Source organism: Salminus brasiliensis, chromosome 4, assembly GCF_030463535.1.
Source record: "Salminus brasiliensis chromosome 4, fSalBra1.hap2, whole genome shotgun sequence".
In the NCBI taxonomy this organism is placed as follows: Eukaryota; Metazoa; Chordata; class Actinopteri; order Characiformes; family Bryconidae; genus Salminus; species Salminus brasiliensis.
The window spans coordinates 26,935,549-26,963,053 of NC_132881.1; the positions used below are offsets into that span (position 1 = coordinate 26,935,549).

A 27,505-nucleotide genomic window follows, 5' to 3' on the forward strand; every position below is an offset into this window, starting at 1 on the left:
GTCTCGGTATGTGCGAGGCATACATTCCGCATGTGACCAGTGCACAGGGGTGGTATATGCATCTGTTTAAAATTTCCTTCTCTATTCTTTTACTGCTTGCATGTATAAAAATACAATCCCATACAACATTCATTCATGTTTATTTTCTGTGGTAACAGAGTCAGTTAACATGATAATTGCTAGGTTAGCTTGTCTGCTTTTAGCAGCAGATCCTTTAATCTCCGTTTTTAGCTGGGGCCTCAATATAGTGAGACTCAGAAATAACACCAAAAATAATTTTTACTTGTTATAGTGGTAAGCTAAGCTAGTCTGTGCTATGATACATGGCAACTGTAATCCGCCGTAGTAACTTGAACGAGCCAATAAAAGAGCGTATTTTATGATGGTGTATAAAACCACATGTTGGTATTTTCCTTCCTAAAGTCAAATGCTTAATCTTCATTCGCCAAAGCACAACATCACAACAACAGCCACAGACTGCAGAGTCATTGTGAAGCCATAAAAGCTGTGTTTATGATTCTTTATGACCATCATGACACATCACTGGTTCCTGAAGACCTTAGTGTTGAGTGACCTTAACTGACCTTGACAGCCTCAACAGACAGACCTTCACGCCAGTGTTTGCTTCTATAGTCGGGCAGCACAGCTTAGTAGTTAGCACATTTGCCTCTCAGCACTGGGATATTGGGATTTAGTGTATAGATTTTTACAGCTGTAAACACAAACACAGACATGCTGGAAAAGCATTGTAATACAGCTATAACACAAACAGCATTCTCAACTCAGATTTAGAGAAAATCTTATTTACAGATATAATTTTTACCTACGAGGCAGAGAAAGACATTCTCACCCCATAATCACATAAAGAGCATCTTAAACCTCAACTTAACCTAGTTTTCTTTCAAGAGTTATTTCATCCCATTTGTAAAGATACATAGTTTGTAAATATTGAACATATCAAGCATTCTCATTTAAAACTCCATGTAAAACTATTTATAGCAGCTAACCAGGGCCTTGTAAGACACATGACTCTTTGGTTTGTATCAATTTATATTAGGCAGCAAAATAGTCATATAAGTGTCTTTTTTTATTTGTGTTTCTAAGCAGGATACACAGGTGTAGACGATGGGAATAGTAATGGAGGTAATTGCATATTCTTAATTGAATGGTGAAGAGGAATCATTGTTCTGGTCAGATCCTCAGAAGCTAAAGAGCCTAAGAGAAGGCTGTCCTCTAGTGCACCTGTATGGACAAAGCAGGAATGACTAGAGAGGCAATAAGATGAATATATGAAAACATGTCCATGCAGTCTCTAAGCCTGGTGACATACTGTGCTTCTGATGTAGTCTTCTCTGAAAAAAAAAAACAACTTCACAACTCTTCCACACAATGTTGTGTTGGCCATTGCTGGGCTTTGACCTTGCACTGGGGAAGGTAAATAGAGGGATATAGGTGCAGGTTGGCAGCTCTTTTTGCTGTAAACACTTCAGATGGTGTAAGGCTTCATCAAAGCTTGAAGCATGCACCAATAGATCATCTAGATACACAATGCATCACTCTTCGGGCAGACCAGCCAGGACTAGCTCCATCAAGTGTTTACAGGTGGCCAGAGCATTGCCTGGAAATGCCATAACCCTGTCTCCAATGTAAACGCTTAGCATATGGGGTGAGCACCTATTGCCAGTACTGACTAGGGAGGTCCAGCAAATCTTAACCATAAAGATCAAGCAATCCTATCCAGAGCATCAGTGATGTAAGGGAGCGGGAGGGGTCTACCTTTGTTACTAAATTCAGGTGACAGCAGTCAACAAAGAAGCACCAACTGCCTCCCTTTCTACTAGTGCCACTGGCACTGTCCATGGACTGTTAGATGGTTCATTGTCATCTCTTTCTGCTTCTGATCAGCTGCCTGGCATTTGGTGAAGGAGAGATGATGCAGATTTTTTTTTAGGTGTGTCTGGATGCAGTCTTCTCCTGCTGCAAACACATCAACATAAAAGTCTAACAACTTCCACAGTCTCTGCATGGCGTTTCACCCTGCTCCCTGTGGCTCTGCTGTTCAGGTTCCCCTAAAGTCAGAGAATTCAATCATAAGTCGGTAAGTTGGCTCAATTGCAGTGGCAATATTTTGTCCATCTGGCACTTGATTGACCTGTTTGCTTTCTCTGCCCATTTCTTACATTGAAAAAAATGGTGGATGGCCTTGTGACAGTAAACATTCAGCCTAGTTCGAAGTCTATAACAGCTATGGCCACACTCACTTTCTGTTGCAGATATAGAGTAGTTGGGTGAGTATGCATGGACTTCTCCCAGTGAGGCTTCTGCAAATACTGCTCTACTTTGATTTTGCTAAACATGAGATCAGTGACTGCTGACAATAATAGCTGCACATTTCCTCTCCTTGTGCATGGCTCTACATCACACTTAATTATTATTATGATTACTATAAATAAAAACACAATGATCTTCTTATTTATTGTATTCCAAAACTACAGAACTTACATTAATACCTGTTTAATTCCAACGAAAAACAAGATTTTCAAATGGGTATACACATAGCACCCATGAAGCACTAACAATTATGTAACCTCTATCATGTTGTGTGGCTTTCTCAGCTTGCTAAAAGTATAATTGATTTGATAATTTTTTTTATAAAATTATTAAGCTTTTGCAATTATTAAAGTAACTTTCCAATCCCTACTCACATGCTATTATTTTACTGAACAGCACCTAACATAATATCTTGACTGGAACAACCATGTATACAAACAGCATAATTCTCAGTATGTACATTTGTTATGTAATTGTGTGTAGAAGTTATGTCAGTTTGTACTGGGCTAACATGAACACTGAGGAGGAGGCGGTAAAATAGTGATCTAGTGACCTAGTTATGATTAATGGTCTTGCTGGTGGCTTATCATTTGGACACAATGACGATTGGCCAAATGCTGTAAACATTCGGGCAGTTTAAAGGAGTACAAACATTGTGCACCTACCATTCCCCATTCCCAGTCTTCATGAGCTCAATGGCATCATTGATTTGCTCCAGATTCATAGTGTGTGTCACAAATTCAAACAACTTTATATGTTAGCTGATGCACCAATAGGACAGAGGACAGCAAACCATCCAGTAAGACTCAGAAATAATTACAAGAAATAGTTTTGTTCTTGTTACAGTGGTAAGTTAAGCTGATCTACTCTATGCTTCTTGGCTATTGTAATCCACCACAGTAATGCAAACTAGCCAATAAAAGAGTTCTTTTTTATGGCAGGGTTTCTAATAGGTATATAAAACCACATCTTAGTGTTTTCGAATATTTATATATTAAAGAACAATGAAACTACTGAACATAAGAACATTTTACCATATCATTCAGTGTACTGTAGATGTGGAAATAAAAAAGCAGCATAACTACAGTTATTTAAAAAAACTTGAATCCAAACTTAAACCTGTAGGTCATGCTGTTGACACACTCACAGTTAAGCCATCACAACAACAACTATGAACTGCGCAGTCATTGTAAAGCCATGAAGGATGTGTTTATGATTTTTTATGGCCATCATGAAACATCACTGGTTCTGTCCTGAGTAGTGAGTGACCTTAACTGACATCTTTAACAGACAGACGTTTCCATCAGCGTTTGCTTCTATAGTCAGAAAAGCAGAAAAGGTAATGCAGAGAGTGGGATTGAAACTGGGGTCACTAGGTTGGGAGCATAGCTCTACCCACTAGTCTATGAGCGGGGTTAGGTCTTAAGAGGATCCCCAACATTAAGAAAGAGAGAAAAAAATTAAGAAAGGACAGAGGAATGGAGGAAAACAAAACAGCCTAGACTAAGACTGAAAATGTAGATAAATAGCAATAGGGAATAGGGAGCTCTGCAAAAGGTGTGATAAACACAGGAAACAAAGGATGCCCATACAAAGAAGCTAAATTGTTGATTGTTGCTGGAATGGGATGGTGGTGCAGGCAGCTCCTTACAGGGCCGAGGGGCATCTCTAGATTTCACCCAACCAGCTGCTTGATCCCGTTTAAAAGTCAGGATGAAGTCTGGATCGAGAATCTGGGCTGCTGGCACCCAGGTCTGTTCCCAATGTGTAACCAATCAATGGCCACAACAGGCAAAGAAGCTACCAAAGGCTCCATGGGTAGGCCATACTCTGTTGCCATGTAACTGTCCATAAAATTACCAGCTTCACCAGAATCTTTGAAGGCTTGCAGTTGTTTTTTTCAGTGGTAGGATTGTCCCAAATCAGCGTGACTGGTAGGAATAATCCACTGGTTCTGGGTTTTATTTATTTTGCTGTTACATACCCCTACACCTTATCTCCATCACACAGTACTGAGTTCTGTGTCAGTGATACACTGTCCTGCCTGTTTACTGTGTAATTTCTATTGTATTTATTGTATTGTTCTGTTTGATCATCTATGTTTGCACTTGTCTCTTTACAGTATTGTTTCTTTTCCATGTTGCACCATCCATTCCATGTTGAACCTCATTTTGCTCCACTGTGTGCTTGTACTCAGACGAAATGACAATAAAAGCCTCTTGACTCCTGATTCTTGACTGTTTGATGTTTTTTTGTTAAATCAATTCTTCTATCACTGAAATTGTCACTTGCTGCAATACAAGCTGCAAATACAATCCTACATGTGCTGAACAGTTGGAGAGGTGTTCTTTTCATGAAATTTGGCACTTTTGTCCTCCAACTGTAGGATTGCTTATTGCAGCTAAAACATTGTTTTTAACTTCATCCATCCACAGGACATGTTTGCAAAATACATTCTTTTCAGACTTCAGATTTGAGATTTAAGTTTATTTTAGCTTCCATTCCGTTCAATTTAGCTTAATTGAGAGACACACAGTATTTAGGAAAATTGTTTTTTTTTCAACTAAATGTCGTTAAAATAAGTTATATACACTAAGAACTAGGCTTTTTGATCCCAGTTATTATATGAGCAATAAAGTAATAGGGGTCCATAGTAGGTTAACTGTCTAAGGATGATCATCAGGATCATCAGGATGATCTCTCTTATGTTGTACCAGTGGAAATTTGGCCTTCATTCTCCCAGTGGAGGTGTGATGGGGAAACCTTGATATCACACTACAGAACTACAAAATTCAAAGGTTGCATTAGTTAATCATTTATACTCAATTACACCAAATTACCTGCCAAACAGTAATTTATTTATTACCTGCCAAACCTTACATTTATTTCTATTTTTTTAATAGTAAAGCAAAGATAGTATCACAAATGATAGTCTCCTTGTATAAACTTGAAAGTTTGTTCATGGTCATAATAATTATAGAATTTTTATATTTTTGTTTATTTCTTTGTTCTTGCTACAGTGGTAAGCTAGTAAGTGCTATGCTACATTGCTACTGTAATTTGCTGATAAAAGCAGAGCTCTTTTTATGACAGGGTTTTTAATAGGTGTATAAAACCATATGCTGGCATTTTCCGTCCACATGCTTAATATTTATACATCAAAGAACAACTACTGTCCATATGCATTGTTTGGTGTCTTTTAGCATATCATTCAGTGTGCTGTAGAGTGGTGTGTAAATGAAAAAGCAAGATAACTACAGTTATTAATAAAAACTACACTTCACACACACTTTCATTGTCATTGTCAAGCCATAAAGGATGTGTTTATGGCTCTTTATGGCCATCATGAAACATCACTATAGTCAGGCAGCACAGCTTGGTGGTTAGCACGTTTACCTCTCCATGCTGGGATCTTGGGTTCAAGTCCCTATCTGGGTGGAGTTTCTGTGTTTCCTGTTCTCACATCACTGGTGTCAGAAGTCCTTTGTGCAACTTATTCCAGATACATGTTACCACTTGGGTGAACTTACACACATGGACAAAATTGTTGGTACCCCTCGGTTAATGAAAGAAAAACCCACATTGGTCACAGAAATAACTTGAATCTGACCAAAGTACTAATAAATAAAAATTCTATGAAAATGAACAAAGGAAAATCCAACATTGATTTGGAACCACGCTTCAACAGAATTATTTTAAAAAGTAAAGTCATTAAACAGGCCTGGACAAAAATGATGGTTCCCCTGAAAATAATATCAGCAAAGGGACATCAAGGTGTGTCCACTAATTAGCATCACAGGTGTCTAAAATCTTGTAATCAGTCAGTGGGCCTATATATAGGGCTACAGGTAGTCACTGTGCTGTTTGGTGACATGGTGTGTACCACACTCAACATGGACCAGAGGAATGATAAAGGTAAAGGTAAATGCTATAATACCATCTCCAAGGAGCTTGATGTTCCTGTGACTACAGTTGCACATATTATTCGGAAATTTAAGATCCATGGGACTGCAGCCAACCTCCCTGGATGTGGCTGCAGAAGGAAAATTGATGACAAATCAAAGAGACAGATAATATGAATGGTAACAAAAGAGCCCAGTAAAAACTTCTAAAGAGATTAAAAGTGAACTTTAAGCTCAAGGAACATCTGTGTCAGATTGCACCATCCGTCGTTGTTTGAGCCAAAGTGGACTTCATGGGAGATGACCAAGGAGGACACCATTGTTGAAAACAAATCATAAAGCCAGACTGGAATTTGCCAAACTACATGTTGATAAGCCCCAAAGCTTCTGGGAGAATGTCCTATGGACAGATGAGACAAAAATTTAACTTTTTGCCAAGGCACATCAATTCTAAGTTCACAGACGAAAAAATTAAGCATATGAAGAAAAAAACACTGTCCCTACTGTGAAACATGGAGGAGGCTCTGTTATGTTCTGGGGCTGCTTTGCTGCATCTGGCACAGGGTGTCTTGAATCTGTGCAGGGTACAATGAAATCTCAAGACTATCAAGGGATTCTAGAGAGAAATATGATGTCCAGTGTCAGAAAGCTTGGTCTCAGTCGCAGGTCATGGGTCTTGCAACAGGATAATGACCCAGAACACAGCTAAAAACTCCCAAGAATGGCTAAGAGGAAAACATTGCACTATTCTGAAGTGGCCTTCTATGAGCCCTGTCCTAAATCCTATCGAGTATTTTTGGAAGGAGCTGAAACATGCCATCTGGAAAAGGCACCCTTCAAACCTGAGACAACTGGAGCAGTTTGCTCATGAGGAGTGGGCCAAAATACCTGCTGAGAGAAATCATTTGATTGCAGTGATTGCCTCAAAAGGTTGTGTAACAAAATGTTTAGTTATGGGTACCATAATTTCTGTCCAGACCTGTTTCATGAGTTTATTTTTTAAAATAATTCTGTTGAAGCATTGTTGAAAAGCAAGGTCTGACTTTCATTGGTTAATTTTCATAGGGTTTTTATTTCAGATCAGATCCAAGTTATTTCTGTGACCATTGGGTTTTTTTTTTTCATTAACCGAGGGGTACCAACAATTTTGTCCACGTGTGTAAAAGCAGAAAAGGAAGCATTGCAGAGAGTGGGATTTGAACTGGGGTCAATGCCTTGTGAGAACAGTGTTCTACCCACTATTCTATGAGCATGAGTTGGGTCTAGAAGGACTCCCAACATTAAGAAAGAGATAAAAAGGAAAAAAGGACAGGGGAATGGAAGGAAACAAACAGCCTAGACTAAGACTGAAAATGTGGATAAATAGCAATAGGGAAAAGCAAACAGGGGTGCAAAAAGATGTACCTTTAATTCTGAGGATAAAGCTCCTGCTAAAGTATAAAAGTGCCTTGCGGAGTGGCACATTAACTGTAGTGCCACCAGCAGGGCCAAGGAAACATCAGAATGGGAGAGCTAAAAGGATAAGGACCTCAAAAGGTGGGAAAATGGATCAAATGATGCCCAAACAAATAAAGAATCAAAACAAAGGAGAAAAACAAGATGATGAGTCTGACTACCTGTTGGCCTTCAGATTGTCTAATCAGAACCCCAGATGGAAACCTGAGGGCAAAACACAAGACTCTGCACCAAATGTCAGGCTGATTGATGCTGGGACTTGAGCACAAAGGTGGTGGTGCAGGAAGCTACTTACAGGACCCCCTCCACAAGGGACATTTCCAGACATCCCACAACCAGCCACCGGATGCCAATTAAAGGTCCAGATTTGGAGGTCTCATTTGGACACAATGATGATTGGGCGGATGCTGTAAAACAGGAAACACTTGTTACTTTCATAGCTACACAATTCAAAACCTATTGCAGTTTAAAGGAGTACAAGAAAACAAAGCACCTACCAGTTCCCAGTCCCAGTCCTCATGAGTTCAATGGCATCATTAACTTGCTCCAGATTCATAGTGTGTGTCACAAACTCATCCAGCTTTATACGACCAGCCATGTAGTCCAGGACAAGCTTTGGGACAGAATCCTTACCCTTATAGCCTGAAGTGAGTTAACAGAAGCTGTTTAATGCAAATGTATGGTTTTATTAAACTTGAAATGCCAGCTTGATTACCTCCAAATGATGTTCCCTTCCAGGTTTTTCCAGCAATTAGCTGAATTGGCCGAGCAGAAAAGTCATAAAGGTCTGTCCACCCAGCAATCACACTTACACTCCAGCCTTTAACACATGACTCCAGTGCACTCCTCTATAGTGAGACATACAAGAGAAATCCAGAGCCACATGCCTTGTATGCAGAAGTCAACTTTGTAGAAAATGATAAGTACTCATAAACACAGATTACCATAACGTCCACTTGGCCCACACACTCCAGTGAGTAATCCACCCCTCCGTTGGTCATTTCTATCAGAACCTTGCTGATCGGCTTCTGGTGGGCTTTAGGGTTCACAAAGTCGGTGGCACCAAAGATCTTGGCCTTTTCAAACTTCTGCTCATTGATGTCCACAGCAATGATCCTGGAGGCTCCAGAATTCTTACATCCCATGACTGCAGCAAGACCCACTGCGCCCAACCCGAACACTGCACACACTGATCCTGGCTCTACCTGTATGCACATATAATAGAGTAGTAGACATCACTGAGCATCACTGAGCATTACACCTCCTCAAAGCTTCTTGATGAAGCTAGCCAGCAAATGCAAGTGGCGCAAGGAGCAACTGACATCATGGTCAATACCTAGGACTACCCCCACAACTGTGCAGAGGCCCTGTGAGTAGAATGAGACCCAGATAAATAATGTGGTGAAGTTTTATGTTTGGATGGAAGAGATCAACATTGTGCATCCCCTATAGCTCCAAACCCTCACAGATAACTGAGCTAATCACACATGGTTTGTTGTTGTGTCCTGGTGAACATGGGGGGCAACCATTTCCCTTTATTCACCTGGAATAATACCCAGCACAGAAAGGACACAAGCCAAGCATGGCTGCATCTCTAATTAGGGCATGGGATGCTCCATTGTATGTTCTTGTATTCTGGCTCTCCCATTGAGAGGGTAGTAGTCCTTACCTGTGATAAACTATGTTAGCCATTCCATTCATTTATCACCATTAGCCTTTTTTTTATCATTTTGTTCAACAATGCCAAGGTAAATAGTTTTCCATTTTAGGGCACATTTAATCATTAAAGGTCACAAAAACAAGGACTACAAAGAAGTACTAGGAAAATTCAAGGGCTCATTTAAATGGTGCAGCATACTCTTGCACTTGTATACTAGTTATATAAAAGCCTTAGCTATCACACACAAAATCCAACTGCTCCAGAATGGAACTTAATAATCTGGTTAATAATGGTTCATTAGTTCAGTCCACTGGCAGGAGTCCAAAAAACCCAGTGCACATACAGTACCTTAGCATTGTTGATAGCAGCTCCATAGCCAGTGGAGACGCCACAGCCAAGCAGGCAGACACGGTCAAGTGGGGCATCATCATGGATCTTTGCCACAGCAATCTGGTTCTTGACAGTGTATTCTGAGAATATACCAGTGCGCATGAATTGCAGGATTGGCTTACCACGGCATGTGAAGCGTGTTTCAGTAAGCGACTGCTTAGCAAACAGATTACCAGACCTGCAAATGAAACAAATGTGATTATCTAATTTTCGTACCCACTACTCCAGTAAATCAGAGCTATGTTACAGTTTAAGTCACTAGGCCTATTTCATAAGACCTGTAAAAGTACCTTACACCTTACAACCTTATTTGGTCTCATGTTGTCATGTGGTGTTTATGTATGTATGTATTTTTCTTACCAGTCTTTCTCACACATGTTGTTATTAGGATTCTTACAGAACCGGCACTCTCTACACTGAGACTGATAAAGGGGGATGACCTTGTCACCTGCAAAACCACACAGACGTTGTAAATATACTCCTTTGGGACAACCCAGAAAAGCAGAAATCGTAACGGTCTGTCTTCTCTGACCTGGTTTGAACTCAGTGACCCCAGGTCCAACACTCTCCACCACTCCAGCTCCCTCATGGCCCATCACAACAGGGAAGCCCCCCTTGGGCTTCCCCTTAAACATGTGGTACAGGTCTGAGAGACACACACTTGTAGCTATCACCTACAGCATAGGAACAGATTTCTATTTTAAAGATCATGCATTCTTTGAACATCTGTTGTAACTGATACTTTGCTCTTTGCACTTTTGGGAATCAATGCCAAGTGAGTGTGAGTACTGTTCTAGCGTATATTAATAAGTATGTTTTCTGCTTTGTTTATAGGTTTGACATTCTGGTCAGAAAAGTCTGCTAGAAAAGGTTCACCTTGATTCGTATTTCATTCTTTTGAGGTGGAGCCACTTCAACCTCTTCTATCACCAGTGGAGTGTCGGCCTCCCAGGCGATAGCAGCACAGCATTTAATCACCTGAAACACACATTGACTCAACCTGTGACTTTTTCTGTGAGTAGGAGGTTGTGTTCTGCTTACAGGGCTGAATCTGAAAGGTTTGATCTCTGGCTGCACATGGAGCTTTTCCAACCAATAGGCAAGTTAAGTGATGTTTGTCTTTAGTGGGGAGAATAAGAGTGATTTCGTAACTTCAGTTAATGCTTTAGCAGTTACTGTAAAAGAGCCAAATTCTGTGTAGGGATACTTGTGGTCATGCTAGAAGTGGCCTTTAACTGCTCTTATGTCATTCACTACTTCAGCATTCAGTATGTACAGCATGAGTATCATATTCAAATCATGGAGACACAAATGCAAGAACATGGTTTTAACTGGAGTGCATGTCAGTTATAGTAACTGTAGTTAATAGTAATAGTCAGTTAAATAGTCAGTTATAGTAACTGTAAGTAATAGTAACAGTAATAGTAAGATAAATCGTCATTTGTTCTGCACATAACAATCTTTGGTGAATGGTTTTAATACATTACACATATAGTAATAATACAGTTCCCACAACATCACGGCACTGTTGGAGTACTGGGTACCTTACAGGACAGCTTAAATAAAGCTATCATGATGTGAGTTGATTATGGTGATTTAACTCAGAATAATCAAACATCACACAGATGAACTTATGAACTAATGTGCAGTGGGATTGCAAACAATGTAGATTAGTAAAGTAGACTTAAAGACAGAATGAAGGATAAAAGAAAAGACAGACCTTTCCTGCAGTAGCCATGTCTTAGCACTATCAGGTTGCAAGGTGAGACAGCAAAATACTTGCCTTTTATTTATATACTTGCGTGCTGAAGTCTCAGTGAGGTGTTGCTCTCTCTCTCTCTTTCTCTCTCTCTCTCTCTCTCTCTCTCTCTCTCTCTCTCTCTCTCTCTCTCTCTCTCTCTCTCTCTCTCTCTTTGGGGAGGGGACAGCCTCATTAGAAAATGATTAAATGAAACCGTTCAAACACCATAAAGGCGAGTAATTCCTTTTTATCTCAACATGTACAGGTTAATTAAGGTTAAGTGACAGGTGGCTTAGAGAAGCCCAGCGTCTGGGGCTCGAGTGCTGTGTGATACTGTAGTTTTAGGGTTACATAATCTCTAGCTCTAGTTTCTAGGTAAAGGTATCACTGAGGCTGTTTACAGTCCGATATTATAAAATGTTGCATGAAAGAGCAGATAAGCATAATATTTAACTCTTTACTCTTTCCTAAAGTTAGCAGGATAAAATGGGGTTTAGGTGCCTTGCTCAAGGGCACTTTAGCCGTGTCTTTTTGGTTCAGGGGTTCAAACCAGTAACCTTCCAATCACAAGGTGACCTGATTTCCAAAAGGCAAAAAGTGACACATTTATTTAATATTTTAAGCACTTTTTACTATTTATTCCCATATTTTATTTCAAAGTAACATGAAACCTTTTGAAGCAACTAAGAGTATTCTTTGGGCGATTTCTTGCAATAGACTTCTAGTTCTGAGAATATTTGGCCATCTTGCATGTACTGCTCTTCAATCGTCTATCCATAGATTTTCAACAATGTTTAGGTCAGGGGACTGTGAGAGCCATGGCAAAACCTTTAGCTTAAGGTGGTCCATTGTGGATTCTGATATCTGTATAGCTGTATGGCTTTGTATAGCTTTCACTGCATGTTACATACCCTGTCTTGTCCTGCCTGTTTTCTGTGTCTAATGTCTGTTGTATTTTTTATATTTATTGTTTTGTTCTGATTCCAGTTTTGAACATCAATGTTTACACTTTATGTTTCTGTACTGTATTGTTTCTGTTCCATGTCGCACCATAGTCCTGGAGAAACGTCATTTTGTGAAATTGTCAAGCCCAAAACATGATTAATCCCAACGTGTGCTTTACAGTTGGAGAGATGTTCTTTTCATGAAACTCTGCACCCTTTTTACTCCAACTGTAGAATTGCTTGTTGTAGCTAAAACGTTGTTCATTTGAATCCTTTGATGTTCAAACATTTACATGCCACTTTATACTGTTTCATAATACAAAAAACTGAGTTTAGCTTAGATTAGCTTCCATTCAGTGTAATTTAGTTTAATAAAGAGAGATACAGTATTTGGGAAAAATATTTTCAAGGAAATGTAATTAAAACAAACGCACCCAAGATGCATTTAAAACAGTTACAAACCTGATCACTCCGACCATTTCAGGTGGTGGTTTGAAAACACATTTGAGGCACGTTTTAACACTGACAACCAAAAACCCTCCCAGTACAACCAAAACACAAGTAATAATTGCCGCATAATGAGCAAATTTGCATATTCTGTACCACACAGCAATCAGATTTAAGTCTGACTAAGTAGAGATGCATTTGACTACCAAGGGTAAATGCATGTGGCTTAAATCTTATCAGGATTCAATCCAGGTACACGGGGTACACAGGTAAACAGGGTCGAAGTGTCCTCAATAGTCCCAGCATGAGTCTTAGCTTTGGCTGGTGATTGCATACAGGCATGAGGGCAGAGTGGTGACATGGTCTGTCACTGAACAGTACCTGCTTAGGCCATTTACATTTTTAAGGATTCAACAACTTACTGAACCCCATCCATCTGTATACAGGGTAGTACTGTTTTCCACTGCACTATTCTTTATGGCCTGTTCACCACGTCTAGATGGCTGCAAAGATTTTTTCCTCATAGATACTTTGGGAGAATGTGATCAAAGCCTAAAAGCCAGTCATGTGAACAGGTGTTAGTTAGGTGCTTGGCTAAAAGCTAACTCTGCCAAATGCACAAGAGGGTACAGAGAGGACAACAACATACTCGCAAATAAAATCATGTTACAGTGATAAGCTATGACAGTCTATGCTAATCCACTGCAGTGACGTTAACTAGCCAATATAAGCAGAGCTTCTTTTTTATTATTTAATAAGTCATGAAAGGTGTTTAATTCTGAGCCATATTAACAGTGGCTTTTAACAGGTGTGCATTGTACATTGTACATTGCAACTTGGCATTTTTCTTCACAACTAAAGTGACATTTTTACACATCAAAAAACATGTAAAGTCTGAACAGATGCATTATTTGCCACCTTTCAGCATAGCAGTGTGTAGAGTGTAGAGTGTTGTGGAAATGAAAATGCAGGATAACTTCAATTATTCAAAAAGACTTGAATCCCAACCTGCACCTGCATTTTGGTTGTGTTCGGGTTGATGTGTCAGGGCTGCTGCTGCATGCACACACACCCACACAGAAACACAGTGCAGGCCACGCTGTTCACGCACACACACAATTAAGTCATCGCAATAACAGCCACAGACTGCACAGTCATTGTGAAGCCATAAAGGCTGTATTTATGATTCTTTATGGCCATCATGACACATCATTGGTTCCAGAAGTCCTTAGTAGGGAGTGACCTTAACTGACAGCCTCAACAGTTCAGGTTCACATCAGTCTTTGCTTCTACACTGAGAGAGAGAGAGAGGGAGAGTTGTTTGTGTTAAAAATATGTAAAAGTAAGGTGGTAAAAGTAATTATTATTACAATTATTATTTAATTGTAAGACATCCGAGCTGAATTAAAGCTTTTAAGCTTTTAAGGCTATTTATAAGTCTTGACAAATAAGTAAAGTTTGTGTATTAATAGTCACATGTTTTTAAATGTATATGACTCCCTCCCACTTACCCACACTGTCACAGTCCTACAACTCAGGCCTACTTGAAGCCCAGGACAATTAGGCAGCTTGGTTTCAGAAGAAGTCCTGGTAGATTCTGCAGTGTCCATCACAGTTGCCTGACTTGAACCCTATAGAAACTCTAAGGTGGGATTTTGGGAAAAGTATGACGTGTCATTGAATAGCTAAATAGCAACAGAAAGGCTGTCACCTTCATCACATCATAAAGTCTTTAAGTGAGTTTTAAGTTATCTGTTAAGAATATTTTTTGTCAATTAGCAAATTCAATCATTTCAATATTCAATAATCAGTCATTTTTATTCAAATGCTTCTGAATACATTTTCTTTCTTTTTTTTTTTTTTTTTTTAAATATGTTGGTATTTAATAACTGGTTTTCCAACAAAGCTGACTGTTCCCTGAATTAGATGACACAAAACACTCTTCTAGGCTTAGGCCACAAAATGCTTCAGTGGTTCGATTGAGTACACTCCAAATGGTTAGACTTTAATGGCCAATATCCAAATCCAACAGGACACATTTTTTCTTTAAAATCATAAAATAAACTTTATTCAGATTCCCAAATATCCAAGTCAAGTTGATTGTAGTTACAGATGCAAAATTCTTTAAAAAAGAAAAAAAAATTGTGCACCTTAAAATAAATTATCCCAAAAGACTGATAGAAAATACAGCATGAGGCATAAATGAAGTCATGGCACAACGTGCAATCAATGAGGTATAAGGGATCAGCCGTAAACTACACCGATGCACATTTGTAGTCAGAGAGAAAAGAGAATAATGTAGCCTGTGGATTACAGTACACCTGCGCTACAGCTGTAACACAAACAGCCCTGCCTTCTCAACTCAGATTCACAGAAAAATCTCATTTACAGATTTAATATAATTTTTTACCTGTGAGGCAGAAAAAGACATTCTTGCAAAGAAGCTTGTGCCCCCTAATCACATAAAGAGCAGCTTAAACAGCAGCCTAACTCATTTTCCTTCCAAGAGTTATCATTTTCATTCCATTTGTATAGATAAATATTTTGTAAATACTGTACATATCAGGCATTCTCATGAATTTCATCCAGAACATGGGCATAATAAAATAAAAGCATGTAAAGAACAACATTTACTCAGACCTTGCCTTTTTCGCAGTTTTTAGCCCTACCAAACCCATTTCCATTTAGCGTTATAAGCATTTGATAAATAGTTTTACATTTCCCATCATTAACATGACTCTTAGGTTGGTATCAGTTTATATTAGGCAGCAAGATGATCAAATAAGTACATGATATTCTTATCACACAATAAGTACAGTGTCTTTTTCTGGGGGATAAACAGGGCAGGACACACAGGTGTAGGCGAGGGGAATAGTAATGGAGGTAATAAGTTGCACATTCACACTGCAAATTCTTATTTTTGCACTTTCATCAATTAGCCTTTAATAACATGGCCTGTAGAGAGGGAATGGAGAACCTTCAGGTGGAGTTCAGTCATAGTTCTGGTCAGATCCTCAGAAGCTAAAGGGGCTAAGAGAAGGCTGCCCTCTAGTGCACTTGTATGGACAATGCAGGAATGACAAGAGGGGCAATAAGATGGATACATCCAAGAAGCTATGCAACATTCCTCCTTCAAAAGAGAGTGAAGTGTATTGTTATGTTTGAATATATATATATATATATATTCTTTTTTTAATTTTATTTAAAGTGCTTTTCTTCAACAATCATGCTAGTCATGAAAATGCATTCACTCACCAGTCAGTAAAAAAATGATAGTCAAGAAAAGCATGCATATCCAAAGCACCTCGCTTAGTGCATACATTACAGTAAAAAAAATCTTCACTACAGTAGGGTCTGTAAATCCCACCCCAAAGATATTCATCCCTGACTAGAACAACCTCTGCCTCATAGTGCCTTGTAAAAGCATGAAGAGTGCCTTGTTATTATGTCTTTGCATTATAGATGATATATGCGCTTGTAATTAATAATAAAAAAACATAGCTGGTGGAACCTTGTAAAGAAACCTTGTTCATTCAAAATTAAAACTTTTCTCAGGCAAAGTGAAAAAAAAAAGATGTATGATGTTTTTTTTAAATGATAAAAAAAGGTTTGATATGACAGTAATTAAATTCTTAATTATGACGTATAACTCGACTTTCACAAGGCACTGTATATGTTTACTAGGGATGCACTCTAATTTCTCATCACATATGTATCTGCAAATAATTGTAGTAATTTGTAATATTTTACACTTATTTTGATATCTGAAGATACATTTCTGCTACTCCACAGCATATCCGGATTTTAGTCACCCACATATGTAACCCTACAGTTCTATTTCTCTACCATGCTGAACTAATATGATTTTGTCCAATTTCTACATTCTGAAAACGTTCATGTATCTGTGCTGGCAGATGCATATATGGATCACTATCAGATGTCAGCTACGTCTCACAATTCCCATATTGGTGCATCCCTAATGGTTATGTAGTCATTTGAGCCTGGCAAAGGACAAAGACCCAAAACACCATTCACAATAATGCTCTCACAAGACATCCATTAAGCTGATCTGTGTTAGGGCAGGGCAAGAGGGCTACAACTTCTCTCTTTAGCTGCAAGGCTGGCACTTGTTCATCAGTCTTTTCTTGTCACCTGTCCTGCCTAGACCTGTTACTTTTGGATGTAGATGATGACAATGCAGAGTGTTCCCACAAGACCTAGGGCCTGGATGCCCAGGAACCAGAGTAGAGCCCAAAACAGCAAGACCACCACAGGCTCTACAATCTTTTCCCCGAAGTAGAGCTGAGTAAAGCCCACGCCTCGCAGACACTTATTCAGCTCTCCAAACAGAGTGCCCAGCCTCTCGCAGTCGTCTACCAGAGCTGCATCTGGGGCAGGATTCGCTGCAGCCTGAGCCTCTGGTTCACCGCTAGACCGGCCTGGAGGTCGTGCCCTCGCTCGCAGGTCATTCTGAGAAGGAAGGAGAGTTTAGTTAAGCATTTTATATAATGTGATTCAAATGTAATTCTTTTTGTCACATTAAAGAGGGCCACGTATGATGTCCTGGATTCCTGGCACTGGACGAACCTTGGTTAACTCTTTCTTTTGAAAGCCCCAGTTGTCAACTCAACTGCAATTAGGGTAATTTCATGACAGCTCAGCAAGGATCTGCCCATTTTGGATTTCCATAAAAACTTTTAAAACTTTCTATATTTATAATTTAAAATGCCATTCAATTTTTAATTTTCAATTTTGCTCTGTTTGGGTCTACGTTTTAGTGAGAAAGCTATTTTGAACCCATGGTGCAGCTTTAAATACTGCATTCAGAAATGGAAAATGTTGGAATACTACATAAAGCAGTATTCTCTAATATATTGTTATATTTATAGCTGGTTCTTTTTTGACATACTCTGAAATTTAAGTATAATGTAGACCCTAATAGGGCAAACTTATAAAACGCATACCTAAAAAAAATACTTTTTTGCAAGGTTGCTTAAATTAAATGAAAGTTTAACTAATTCATGATGTGGGGGAAGAAGGCGCGTTGGTGCAGAATGACCCACTATTAAATATATATAAATGAAAGTAAAGATAGGTGATTTGAGTATCATTAACATTCAAGTCACACTTGAACGAGACTTGGAAAAACCCAATCTCTCTCCCTGATCAGGAGTGTGTGACCATTTCAGGTCACATGGTGATTATCAGTTGCATAATGTAGCCACAGCAGACTTTTACAGTTTGCTTTTTCTGGCAGAATGTAGACTTTAAATCTGTGTGAAGCAGGTATTGGATTAAGGAGGAAGTTATGTTTAATCAGAAGAGTCTATGGTACTATTTGGTCTCTGAGGGGTGAAGCTGCATTTGAAACCAGTATAAATATATCTGTAGCTGTATACGCATTGGATCTGCCTTCTCCTTGTAATTCCTATGGAATTTAAATGTGCATAGGACATAATATCTGTGATGCCTGGCATCATCTCTAGAGATTCTCAGAATGCTTTGGATTGGCATGTGATGCTGGACGAGCAGCATTAATGCAAGTCAGACTTCTAGCTATAAAAAGGAGATGTGTTTATGTGGCCAGGAATCTGAATATATTTTATGTTGACATTATATACATGATATGATATGCATGAAATGAAAAGTAGGTGTTAGGTGGCTCAGGGCATGACTGTCCAGCCAACGACACAGGCACAACTGTCAGAACACATGGAAGCTAGTTTGCCTGGTATGGCAACAAGCCTGAAGACTGTTGTTGTGGGATCATCATAATGTCCTTTGCCGTCCTCTAACAAGACTGTGGATGTGGTCAGAGTAAAGTTGAAGGATGTTGTGGGCCAGTTTTTCCAGATACGGTTTGAGGCCTCTTCCTGGACTAAACTGCAAAACTGCAGTTTAAACTGTGTAAAAGATCAACCATCAAGGAATTTATTATTATTTACCCATTAAGTAGTAAATGTAGGGTCTTAAATTGAGGTTAGAGTTGGGATTAGGGTTTAGTTTAAGTTTAGACTAAGTATGTGTGTGTGTCTGTCATGTATAATATATATATATTGTTTCCACAAGATGCTTATTCATATAGTGTTTATGGAGGTAAAGCAAAGGCTCATGGTATTTCAAGCCTTTACGTGTGTATCACCTAAGCGTCGTTCTGAGCTGTGTTCTGCTCCTCAGATAAAAATCTGACCAAAGATACAAGAAAAGGTGAGGGATGTGAAAAAAATCATATGTAAACAAGAGCCACTAATCCAGGGGGTAGCTTGCAAAGCAGGATGCCTCAGTGAGCGCAATTGCTTAAAAAAAGCATTCAAGGATTTTTGAAAATGTCTGCATTATTCAGTGGTTGAAATGCAAAGGCACTTAAGAGTGGCTCAGTGTGCACTGGTGTATTGGTATTATTGAAACCGAGTCCTTTACAGTGGTCATGATAGAAAACAGGGGTTGCAATCTCCTGAACATGCAATTCTATTTACAAGTCACCAGAAACCTACATGTGAATTCTCATTTGTAATGTTCATAATGGTAAAATGAGTTCACAATAGCAGTAAATAGTGGTTTTCCTTTGGTACTATTTTACCTTACACTGCTCTGCATGTACCTTATATGGACAAAAGTATTGGGACACCTTTTCATTCATTGTTTCTTTTATATATAAAAAAAAAAAAAAAAGTGATTCCTGCTTTTGCTGAAGTAATCATCTACGCAATCCAGAGAAAGCTTTCTACTAGATTTTGGCAAGGTCAGGATGATGTTGGAATGGTTTGCAACCATTTCACTTAATAGCTTCCTGTAAGAGGGCATTATTAACCACAACATGTTGGATCAGGAAACTGTGTGTGTTTCACTGGTGTGTATGTGTGTGTGTTCACTGCACGAATGGGATAAATGCGGAAGCCAAATTCCATCTGTGTCTGTCCCTAATAGTAAATATGGTTGTCTTGTCATTGATTTCTGGACAACTGTCAGTTTTTCCAATATCGTACAGTCCTACTTCAGATATCTGGTTCCTATTTTTTCTAGCGTGGCCCTATCTTGTCAAACCTGTCTTATTGATTTAACCATGCAGACACTTTAAGGCAAAGTCAAGCATACAGAAGAGGTAAGGCAATCAACTGCTGGACTATTAGCAATAACTGTTGCCTTCTGAAATGCTGCTTAATGAAATACACAAAGACATATTTAAATCCACATCTAGAATCCAGTTTACAGTCTGGGTTTTGTAATCGTTGGCAGGTGACAGAATTTTTGATCTGGGCTGCATCAATACACTCAGTCCCTGATTTTATTCAATTTGTGATTTTGGGGGGTTACGATTGACCTATATATTTGAATGGAGAAAGTGACGACTGTGTCTGGGGTGTTATTTATCCTACTAAAGAGACTAGAGCTAAGGGGCAGAAGGAGTGGAACGGATGGTATGGTGATTGGTGTGGAACAACAGATAACACCACTACCTGCCAGTGAGCAGCTACACCACGTGGGAGACCAGGGTTTGATTCCCAGTCTGGGTGACCGTGTTGTGCTACGCTAATAAGAGTCCTTGGGCAAGACTCCTAACACTGCATTGGCCCATCTTTGTAATATGAGTAACCTTGTAAGTCGCTCTGGATAAGAGCATCAGCTAAATGTAATGATGAACAATGAATTTTGATGAACTTAGATTTTTCTCATTTTTATGAAAAACTAGATTTTAGAAATGTATGAAATCCCTATGCAATGCAACTTTAGATAATGCTTGTACACATATCTGAGTTATTATGTATATCTTGTAGCTACTTGGTACATGCTGTGAACACATTTTGCATTGCACCGCCACTTTACCTGCATATCTGCATTTAATTTTATTTATTTTTTTTACCTACATACATTTATTCTCTTATGGTATCTTATTTGATCTATAGCTCAACTGTTGATGTTTACTGACTAAACATCTAGGGCTGGCTTCCCAGGCAGGGATTAGGTCTAGTCATATAGTAGAATATCATATCTCGACTATATTTCCTTTTCAATGGAAAGGCACCTCTGAAAAGGCTGTTTAGGACTTCAACAGTGTTTACCTGTCAAACTCTGAGATAAACAGTGTCCGTGTAGAAGCGCAGGCCGAGTTAAAACGCACTCAGTACGACACACACACACACAAACACACACACACACACACGTGTTTTAGGGGTGGTAAACGGTCAGGAGTTGATGGTAAGTCATGGTAAATCAACCAGAGTTCACAGCGTTAGCTACGCTAAGTGCTGACTGATCAGGACGCAGCTGCTCACCTGCTCGGCTACACAACCATACGGGTACCTGCTCGAACCACCCGCCTCCAGCAGCCCGCGGCGATGTATCACGGCGGCATCATTCATAGTCGGCGACTGACTTGACATTTTCAGATTGTCCAGCAAAAAAAGCTAGCCACAACTCCCGGTTCGATCCAGCCGATGAAACGGGAACCGCTGGGATGATTTGCCGTTTGACTGTGGCTTCCGGTCTTTTCTGTCAAACACAGCACTCGGTGACGTCACCGGAGCCGGAGCCAAAAGCGAGGTGGCACATTCAACAACCCGAAACAGCTCCTAAACATCAACCTCACACCCTACACAGATCAGACCCATTATATAAAAAGAAGTGAATATTGAAGTGGTGTATTTTCACTCTTTGTATTATACGGCAACCTTCCTTGTTTAGGCGGTGATCCCCAAAAAGTTGCATTACCTCACTAAACCCAACTCCATGTCCTTGTCCTCATTCACGTCTATATTTAAGCACATCATCATTTAAAACGTGTCGTTTCCTTAGCTAGCTACTTAAATACGACAAGTCCAGAGCAGATAGCTGGCTAGCTATCTAGCTAGTGTGTGTTGATGTTTACCCTACATGCCTGAGTCAGTGAGGTTCAGTGAGGCACTCTGCTCCATATGAGGCCTGTGTGTGAAGCGGCCAGAATGTAAAATGGCGACTGCGGAGCCGGTGAGTCGAGCCGTTAGGAGTAACGCTGCTTTTCTAGTTTTTCTAGCCGCTGTTGGGTCAGCGCAAGTCAATCTCCCAGCAGTAATAAGTGTGTAGATGGGTTTAGTTCGGGATACCGCTGCAATGTCACCTACATTCACACTTTAGAAACGTTAATCCGACTGTTTGAATGGGAAAGCCGCGAGTCTCCTAACGTTAACTTCACTCCTACTTCGCTTTCTAACAAGTTAGGCTGACTCGGAGTCCCACTGCTTGTTTTGAGAACCGTAGCTCCTGGTTTGAGTAGCTAGCTAAATAACGCTTGTTGCTATTATTTGTCAGTATACTCAGCTGTCCGTGCCATATAGCTGGCTAGGTTTCTGTGTGTTTACATGTTTCTAGCATGTCACGTCGTGTTCCTGCACGCTGTTAAACACCGCGCTGTCAACAGTTAGCTAGCAGTGGACTATAATATGATGATCTAGCGTTAGCGAGGTCCCTGATAGCTGATTCCTCTCTATTTTAGCTAGCCAGGCAGCGTTTGCCTGTTAACTACAGGCTTTGTCGTACACTGAATGAACTTTAAATGAATAAAAGTAGACGCTGTTGGAAGTGCTAAAAGCAGGCTGACAGCTGCGGCTTGCCTACACGGGAGTAACTTCGACCGCCACGACATCTGTAGGTTAACTATCCGGTGGCTCAGTAAAGCTTTCTTTCTTAAGCTTAAGGCAGCACGATTGACACCAAGCGAGACACCGGTCAAAATATTCAAAATATCTCCCAGTGATCCTGCAGTGAAATTATACCCCGGACAGGGTCATATGTAAGCACTGTTAGTACTTCAGCTCGTATGTTAATGTTCCAGCTGTTTACTTGACGCTGTGCTGCACCGCCAGCTGGGTTGGGGGTCTGTTTAATACAGTTATTGATTCAAACACAGATGTGGCCCAACATCAAGATGAATGTACAACTCAATGATTTGTGCAACTCTATGAATCAAGCAGGCTGTTTTCCGTTCATTTGGTGCTATTCCTGTTTTTAAGGAAGTCCTCTTGAATCCGTCAAAGAGCGAAGAGGAGAACTCAGAGGAGACAAGCCAGGAGATCGTGAACCCCGAGTGTTATATCAAACATCCACTACAAAACAAGTGAGCCATGTGCAACACAGCATCTCTCTGCCTTCCCTGAGAACACCTTGGATTTTGCACACTGCTAAAAATGTTATCTTTGAGTTTGTGGGCTCTATCTTGCTCTTGCTCTCATGGATCTTGTGTATTGAACTGTTTATTGACCATGAGTGCCACAGGAAACGGACGCCTTTCTTATCTGCTTGTTCTCAACAGATGGTCTTTATGGTTCTTCAAAAACGACAAGAGCAAAACATGGCAAGCAAACCTGCGGCTGATTTCCAAGTTTGACACCGTAGAGGATTTTTGGGCGTAAGACTTATTATATTTACATGACATTTGTGTGTATTTCAGTTTTCTTTATGGTCTTTTTTTTGTTTTGTTTTTGTTTTCATGAGTTTCTCTGCACCCTGGGAGTTACAATTTGGAATTACATATATGGTACGTGGTTGGTGTGGCGCAACAGATAACAACACTACCTCACACCATGTGGGAGACTGGGGTTCGATTCCTGGTCTGAGTGACTATGCTGCGCTACACCAATATCCTTGGGCAAGACTCCTAACACTACATTGGCCCACCTCTGTAATACAAGTAACCTTGTAAGTCGCTTAGGATAAGAGTGTCAGCTAAATGTTCTATATGTAAATGATTAGAGGCGATAATGTATAAATATAATATTATTGCTAGTAACTAACCATAAACATACTTTAAAATAATTTTTCACAACACGAAATGTGAAGTTCATCATGAAACAGGCAATTGGTCAGTTAATGCTAAACCTCATATTGGCCAGCCCTAGATTAATTATATTCCATTATATTTTGGTCTTTGGCATCCAATGTTTCCGCAAAGGGCCAGTGTGGCTACAGGGTTTCACCCTAAACAACGAGCAGCATGACCAGATTCCATATGTTTAATGAATTAGTCCAGTCTTCAAACACCTGATCACATGTTCTCTTGCTAGGCTGGAATGAAAACCTGCAGCCACACAGGCCCTTTGTGGATATATATATATATTTTTATATATATATAATATGTGAAATCTTTTGTTTTATTCTTTATATACTGTAAAGTTTCAAATGAAAAAATCTTTGTCTTCTTAGACTTTATAACCACATTCAGCTGTCCAGTAATTTGATGTCGGGTTGTGACTACTCGCTGTTCAAGGTGAGCTGAGGTCTTGGTGTGATATGTTGTGGGTCAAATGTACAATGGATTTAACTTTTAACTTTCATTTATAAAGCTCGAGCCACAACAGGGGGAGTGGCTGGCCAGTGTCCGTTGCCTCTCTGCTTCATCGCAGAATGTAGAGGCTGAGTGCTGGGATGGTGGGTAAGTCCCAGTGCAGCGCGGTGGCCGGGTAGATCCGCTGCCAGCCTCCAACTGTTACAGCACCCTACCGGCACAGCGTGTAGTTAGTCACTGAAGCAGAAAGGATTCTCATGGAGCTGCTGCTCCCCCAGTCACGGCTCGAGCTTTAACACTCTGTTTAGCTTCTATCCTCGAAGAGAGAGCGGAGCCATGTTAGCCTTGTGATTGGTCAGGGGTATATTGATGTAAACCTGACCCACTTTTAGGACCACCCATTCCACAGAGCAATACTGGTCAAATACAGCAGATATTTATTAGCCTTTGGGAAGATATTCCATGAGGAGCCCAGGAGATTAACATAATTAGATTTAGCTTTAATGCCTACATTGCTCTGTGTGTGCAGTCTGAGTTTTGATGCAGCTCTAATGATTCTTTTCTGTCCCTCCTCGTATACTACAGGACGGTATTGAGCCCATGTGGGAGGATGACAGGAATAAGAAAGGAGGCCGCTGGCTAATCACCCTCAACAAGCAGCAGAGGAAACTTGACCTGGACCGTTTCTGGCTGGAAACAGTGAGTGTCCTTGTGGAACTGCTCTTTTAGCTTCCTTTTACCGGGAACAGTTCACAGCTTTGATGACATTGTGATGTTTTCACTCTGTGTTCGCAGCTGCTTTGCCTCATAGGAGAGGCCTTTGATGACTACAGTGATGATGTGTGTGGTGCTGTAGTCAATGTCCGAACAAAAGGAGACAAAATTGCTGTGTGGACAACTGATTATGAGAACAAAGACGCCATAACACACATAGGGTGAGATGAATGCACATTGATGCAAAATGTAGAAACCACTTAGCATGGAAATATTGTAAACAACAACAACAAAAAAAACTCTCATTAGCTGTAAAAACTAGATGCAATGACATGTGGGTGTATCTGGTTGTTTCCACAGGAGGGTGTATAAGGAGCGATTAGGCATCCCTATGAAAATGACCATCGGCTATCAGTCGCATGCCGACACAGCCACAAAGAGTGGCTCAACTACCAAGAACAAGTTTGTGGTCTGAAATTCTGAGCCTGATTGTCCTCTCTGTCTCTCTTGCTCTCTCTCGCTGTCAGATGCTCTTTCACTCTCTGTTCTTGGGTTTGTGTAACAAATCCTACCCTGAACCAAAGCTATATATTAACAGAGTTGGGCTGAAATTATTCTGAACAACTAGTACTTGTTCAAAAAAATAGGAATCCCTTCACACCTTAGCCCACACAAATGTATAAGGAATTCAGCTCCCATGGGGACTGCCTCAGCATGTAAAACACTACACATCCACCCAAGCAAAACAACAAACATTAAAGTCCAAAGACAAAGGTTCGTAATGATACCCATTCAAACATAACATTTTGAACATAATGCCAGTCTTAAAAAAAAAAAAAAGAAAAGAAAGGACTGATACCAGCTCACACATCTATTGTTTAACAGGTCTTGGCGATTGTAAGATATTTGATGTGTTCTTTTAAAAAACAACAAAAAAACCAAAAACAAAAAAAAGCAAATCTGTGTTGGATTATTTAACAACTGAGGAAAGAAAATGCCTGTGTGCTCTTATCCAGCAGCCTCGCTGCAGTAGTGCCTAATGAACATATCTAATGCCTAATAACAATCTTTTAATTTATTCAGATCTTAACATTTCATTTAGGTGGCCTAAGGCCACTGAATGCATGCAATCAAGCAAATCTTCATAAGGCTGCCTTATTTTTTCAGCATTAACATTAAATTTGGGGTTTTGCAATTCAATATGTGTTTTTTATTTTATTATATATATATATATATATATATATATATATATATATATATATATATATATATATATATATATATATATAAAATTTGAGTTGTTTGATGCTACCGAGGTTTACATTCCTTGTCAGAATGATAAAATAATGCTGCAATAGACATTGTTCTTGTCTCAATGTAATTGGCTTCAAATTGATTTAGCTTAGGCACAGTATTATCACTTAGGTCCTTAAATAAAGATTGGCCGTATTTCTCTAACATAGCAGAAACTCAGTGTTCTCAAATGGTTAACTCTTTCTGTGTTGCGTGAAATGAAACAACAATGAGTTATATGAACTGCATATAACAAAAGTTTTATATGATTTAAGCCATTTGTTGTTGACAGTTATAGTTTGCTTTTGAAAAAAACATGCTTTTTGTGGGTGCCTTATAGCCCTCAATATAGTAATTTCCTAATAAGATGCTTATCTAAAATTGTGCACTTAACTCAGTGTTTTCAATAATGTAATAAAGTATTACAAATGAAAAACATGGAAATGTAATAAATTCCAAATTATGTAATAAGATAATATATTGTTGGTAAAAGTGGTACTACCTTAATGATCAAGACCCAGTATTACATATAAGCAAATTATTAGATATTTGGGTCCTGTCACATTCTTTGAAGTTAAGAGCACAATTATATTACATTTCTTGGTGTTTCAGGATACATGACAGGATTATTTTGATGTCAAAAGAATCAAGTTTTAACCCCAGTTCCGAATGAGTTTAAAACCCCCTGTTGACCCGTCTTGTTGAGGATGTTATTTTGTTTGTTTACATTTCAGTTGTTTACAAAACAAAACAATTTTGGCTCACAATGAGATTCTGTACTGGAGTTAAGCCTTATATATTATCCCATAGTGAGTGTTACATACAGTATACGGCAAGAGCCAATGGTAAAACTACTCCAGTTCAAAACAGTGACTTAATGTATGATATGGGCACTTTAATATTTAATATTTTTAGCCTCCCCTTTTTTAATTTGTGTGCCAAATGCTTATGTATCAAAAAGGACAAAATTCTGTCATTTTCTTTAGAATTTATTGATTAATTTATTTATTTTGCATCACCCTCTCAACTGCTTTTTGAAAAAAAGAAGAAGAAGAGAGAATTAAACAGGCTATTTTTGGTACTTTGCCTTTAAGACTCATAGGTAAATATTTTTGTTCTGATTGAATGCAATGTAATGTGCTTCATTAAAAAAAAAGACACCCAGGCATGGGTGCTAAACTGCAAATATTATCTTTAGAAATGTATTATATATAACTGCTTTGGTTTTTGTAATCCCACAAAAACAGTGAAGTCTATTTTGTCTCCTTCGTATGGGCTGTGTGGGCTGGGGGCATGAAAGTGTAGTTGGACCAAGGACAAGATGCTCAGGAAGAGAGATGTCCAGAAAAGGCTGCAGCTGCCCTACAAGTG

General features: G+C 39.4%; 3 protein-coding genes across 3 annotated transcripts; 1 reads left to right on the forward strand and 2 right to left on the reverse strand.

Moving 5' to 3' along the window:
• Positions 1-7,856: 7,856 nt before the first annotated feature.
• LOC140554615 (alcohol dehydrogenase 1-like) lies at positions 7,857-11,476 on the reverse strand. Its single transcript, XM_072677778.1, has 9 exons — positions 11,459-11,476; positions 10,615-10,716; positions 10,271-10,412; positions 10,099-10,186; positions 9,697-9,916; positions 8,633-8,893; positions 8,404-8,536; positions 8,186-8,330; positions 7,857-8,095 (listed from the first exon to the last, which is right to left on the reverse strand). Exons 1-9 carry the CDS (start codon positions 11,474-11,476, stop codon positions 8,065-8,067), a joined length of 1,140 nt encoding a protein of 379 aa, XP_072533879.1. The 3' UTR covers positions 7,857-8,064.
• Positions 11,477-14,952: 3,476 nt separating this feature from the next.
• On the reverse strand, positions 14,953-21,507 carry fam241a (family with sequence similarity 241 member A). Its single transcript, XM_072677784.1, has 2 exons — positions 21,144-21,507; positions 14,953-17,340 (listed from the first exon to the last, which is right to left on the reverse strand). Exons 1-2 carry the CDS (start codon positions 21,249-21,251, stop codon positions 17,041-17,043), a joined length of 408 nt encoding a protein of 135 aa, XP_072533885.1. The 5' UTR covers positions 21,252-21,507; the 3' UTR covers positions 14,953-17,040.
• A 275-nt stretch (positions 21,508-21,782) lies between these two features.
• On the forward strand, positions 21,783-27,320 carry eif4eb (eukaryotic translation initiation factor 4eb). The gene is given in 8 exon segments (XM_072677783.1): positions 21,783-21,806; positions 21,808-21,834; positions 22,857-22,960; positions 23,156-23,251; positions 24,046-24,109; positions 24,713-24,826; positions 24,923-25,062; positions 25,202-27,320. Coding segments are annotated over 8 exon segments (684 nt in total). The 3' UTR covers positions 25,317-27,320.
• Positions 27,321-27,505: the final 185 nt, after the last annotated feature.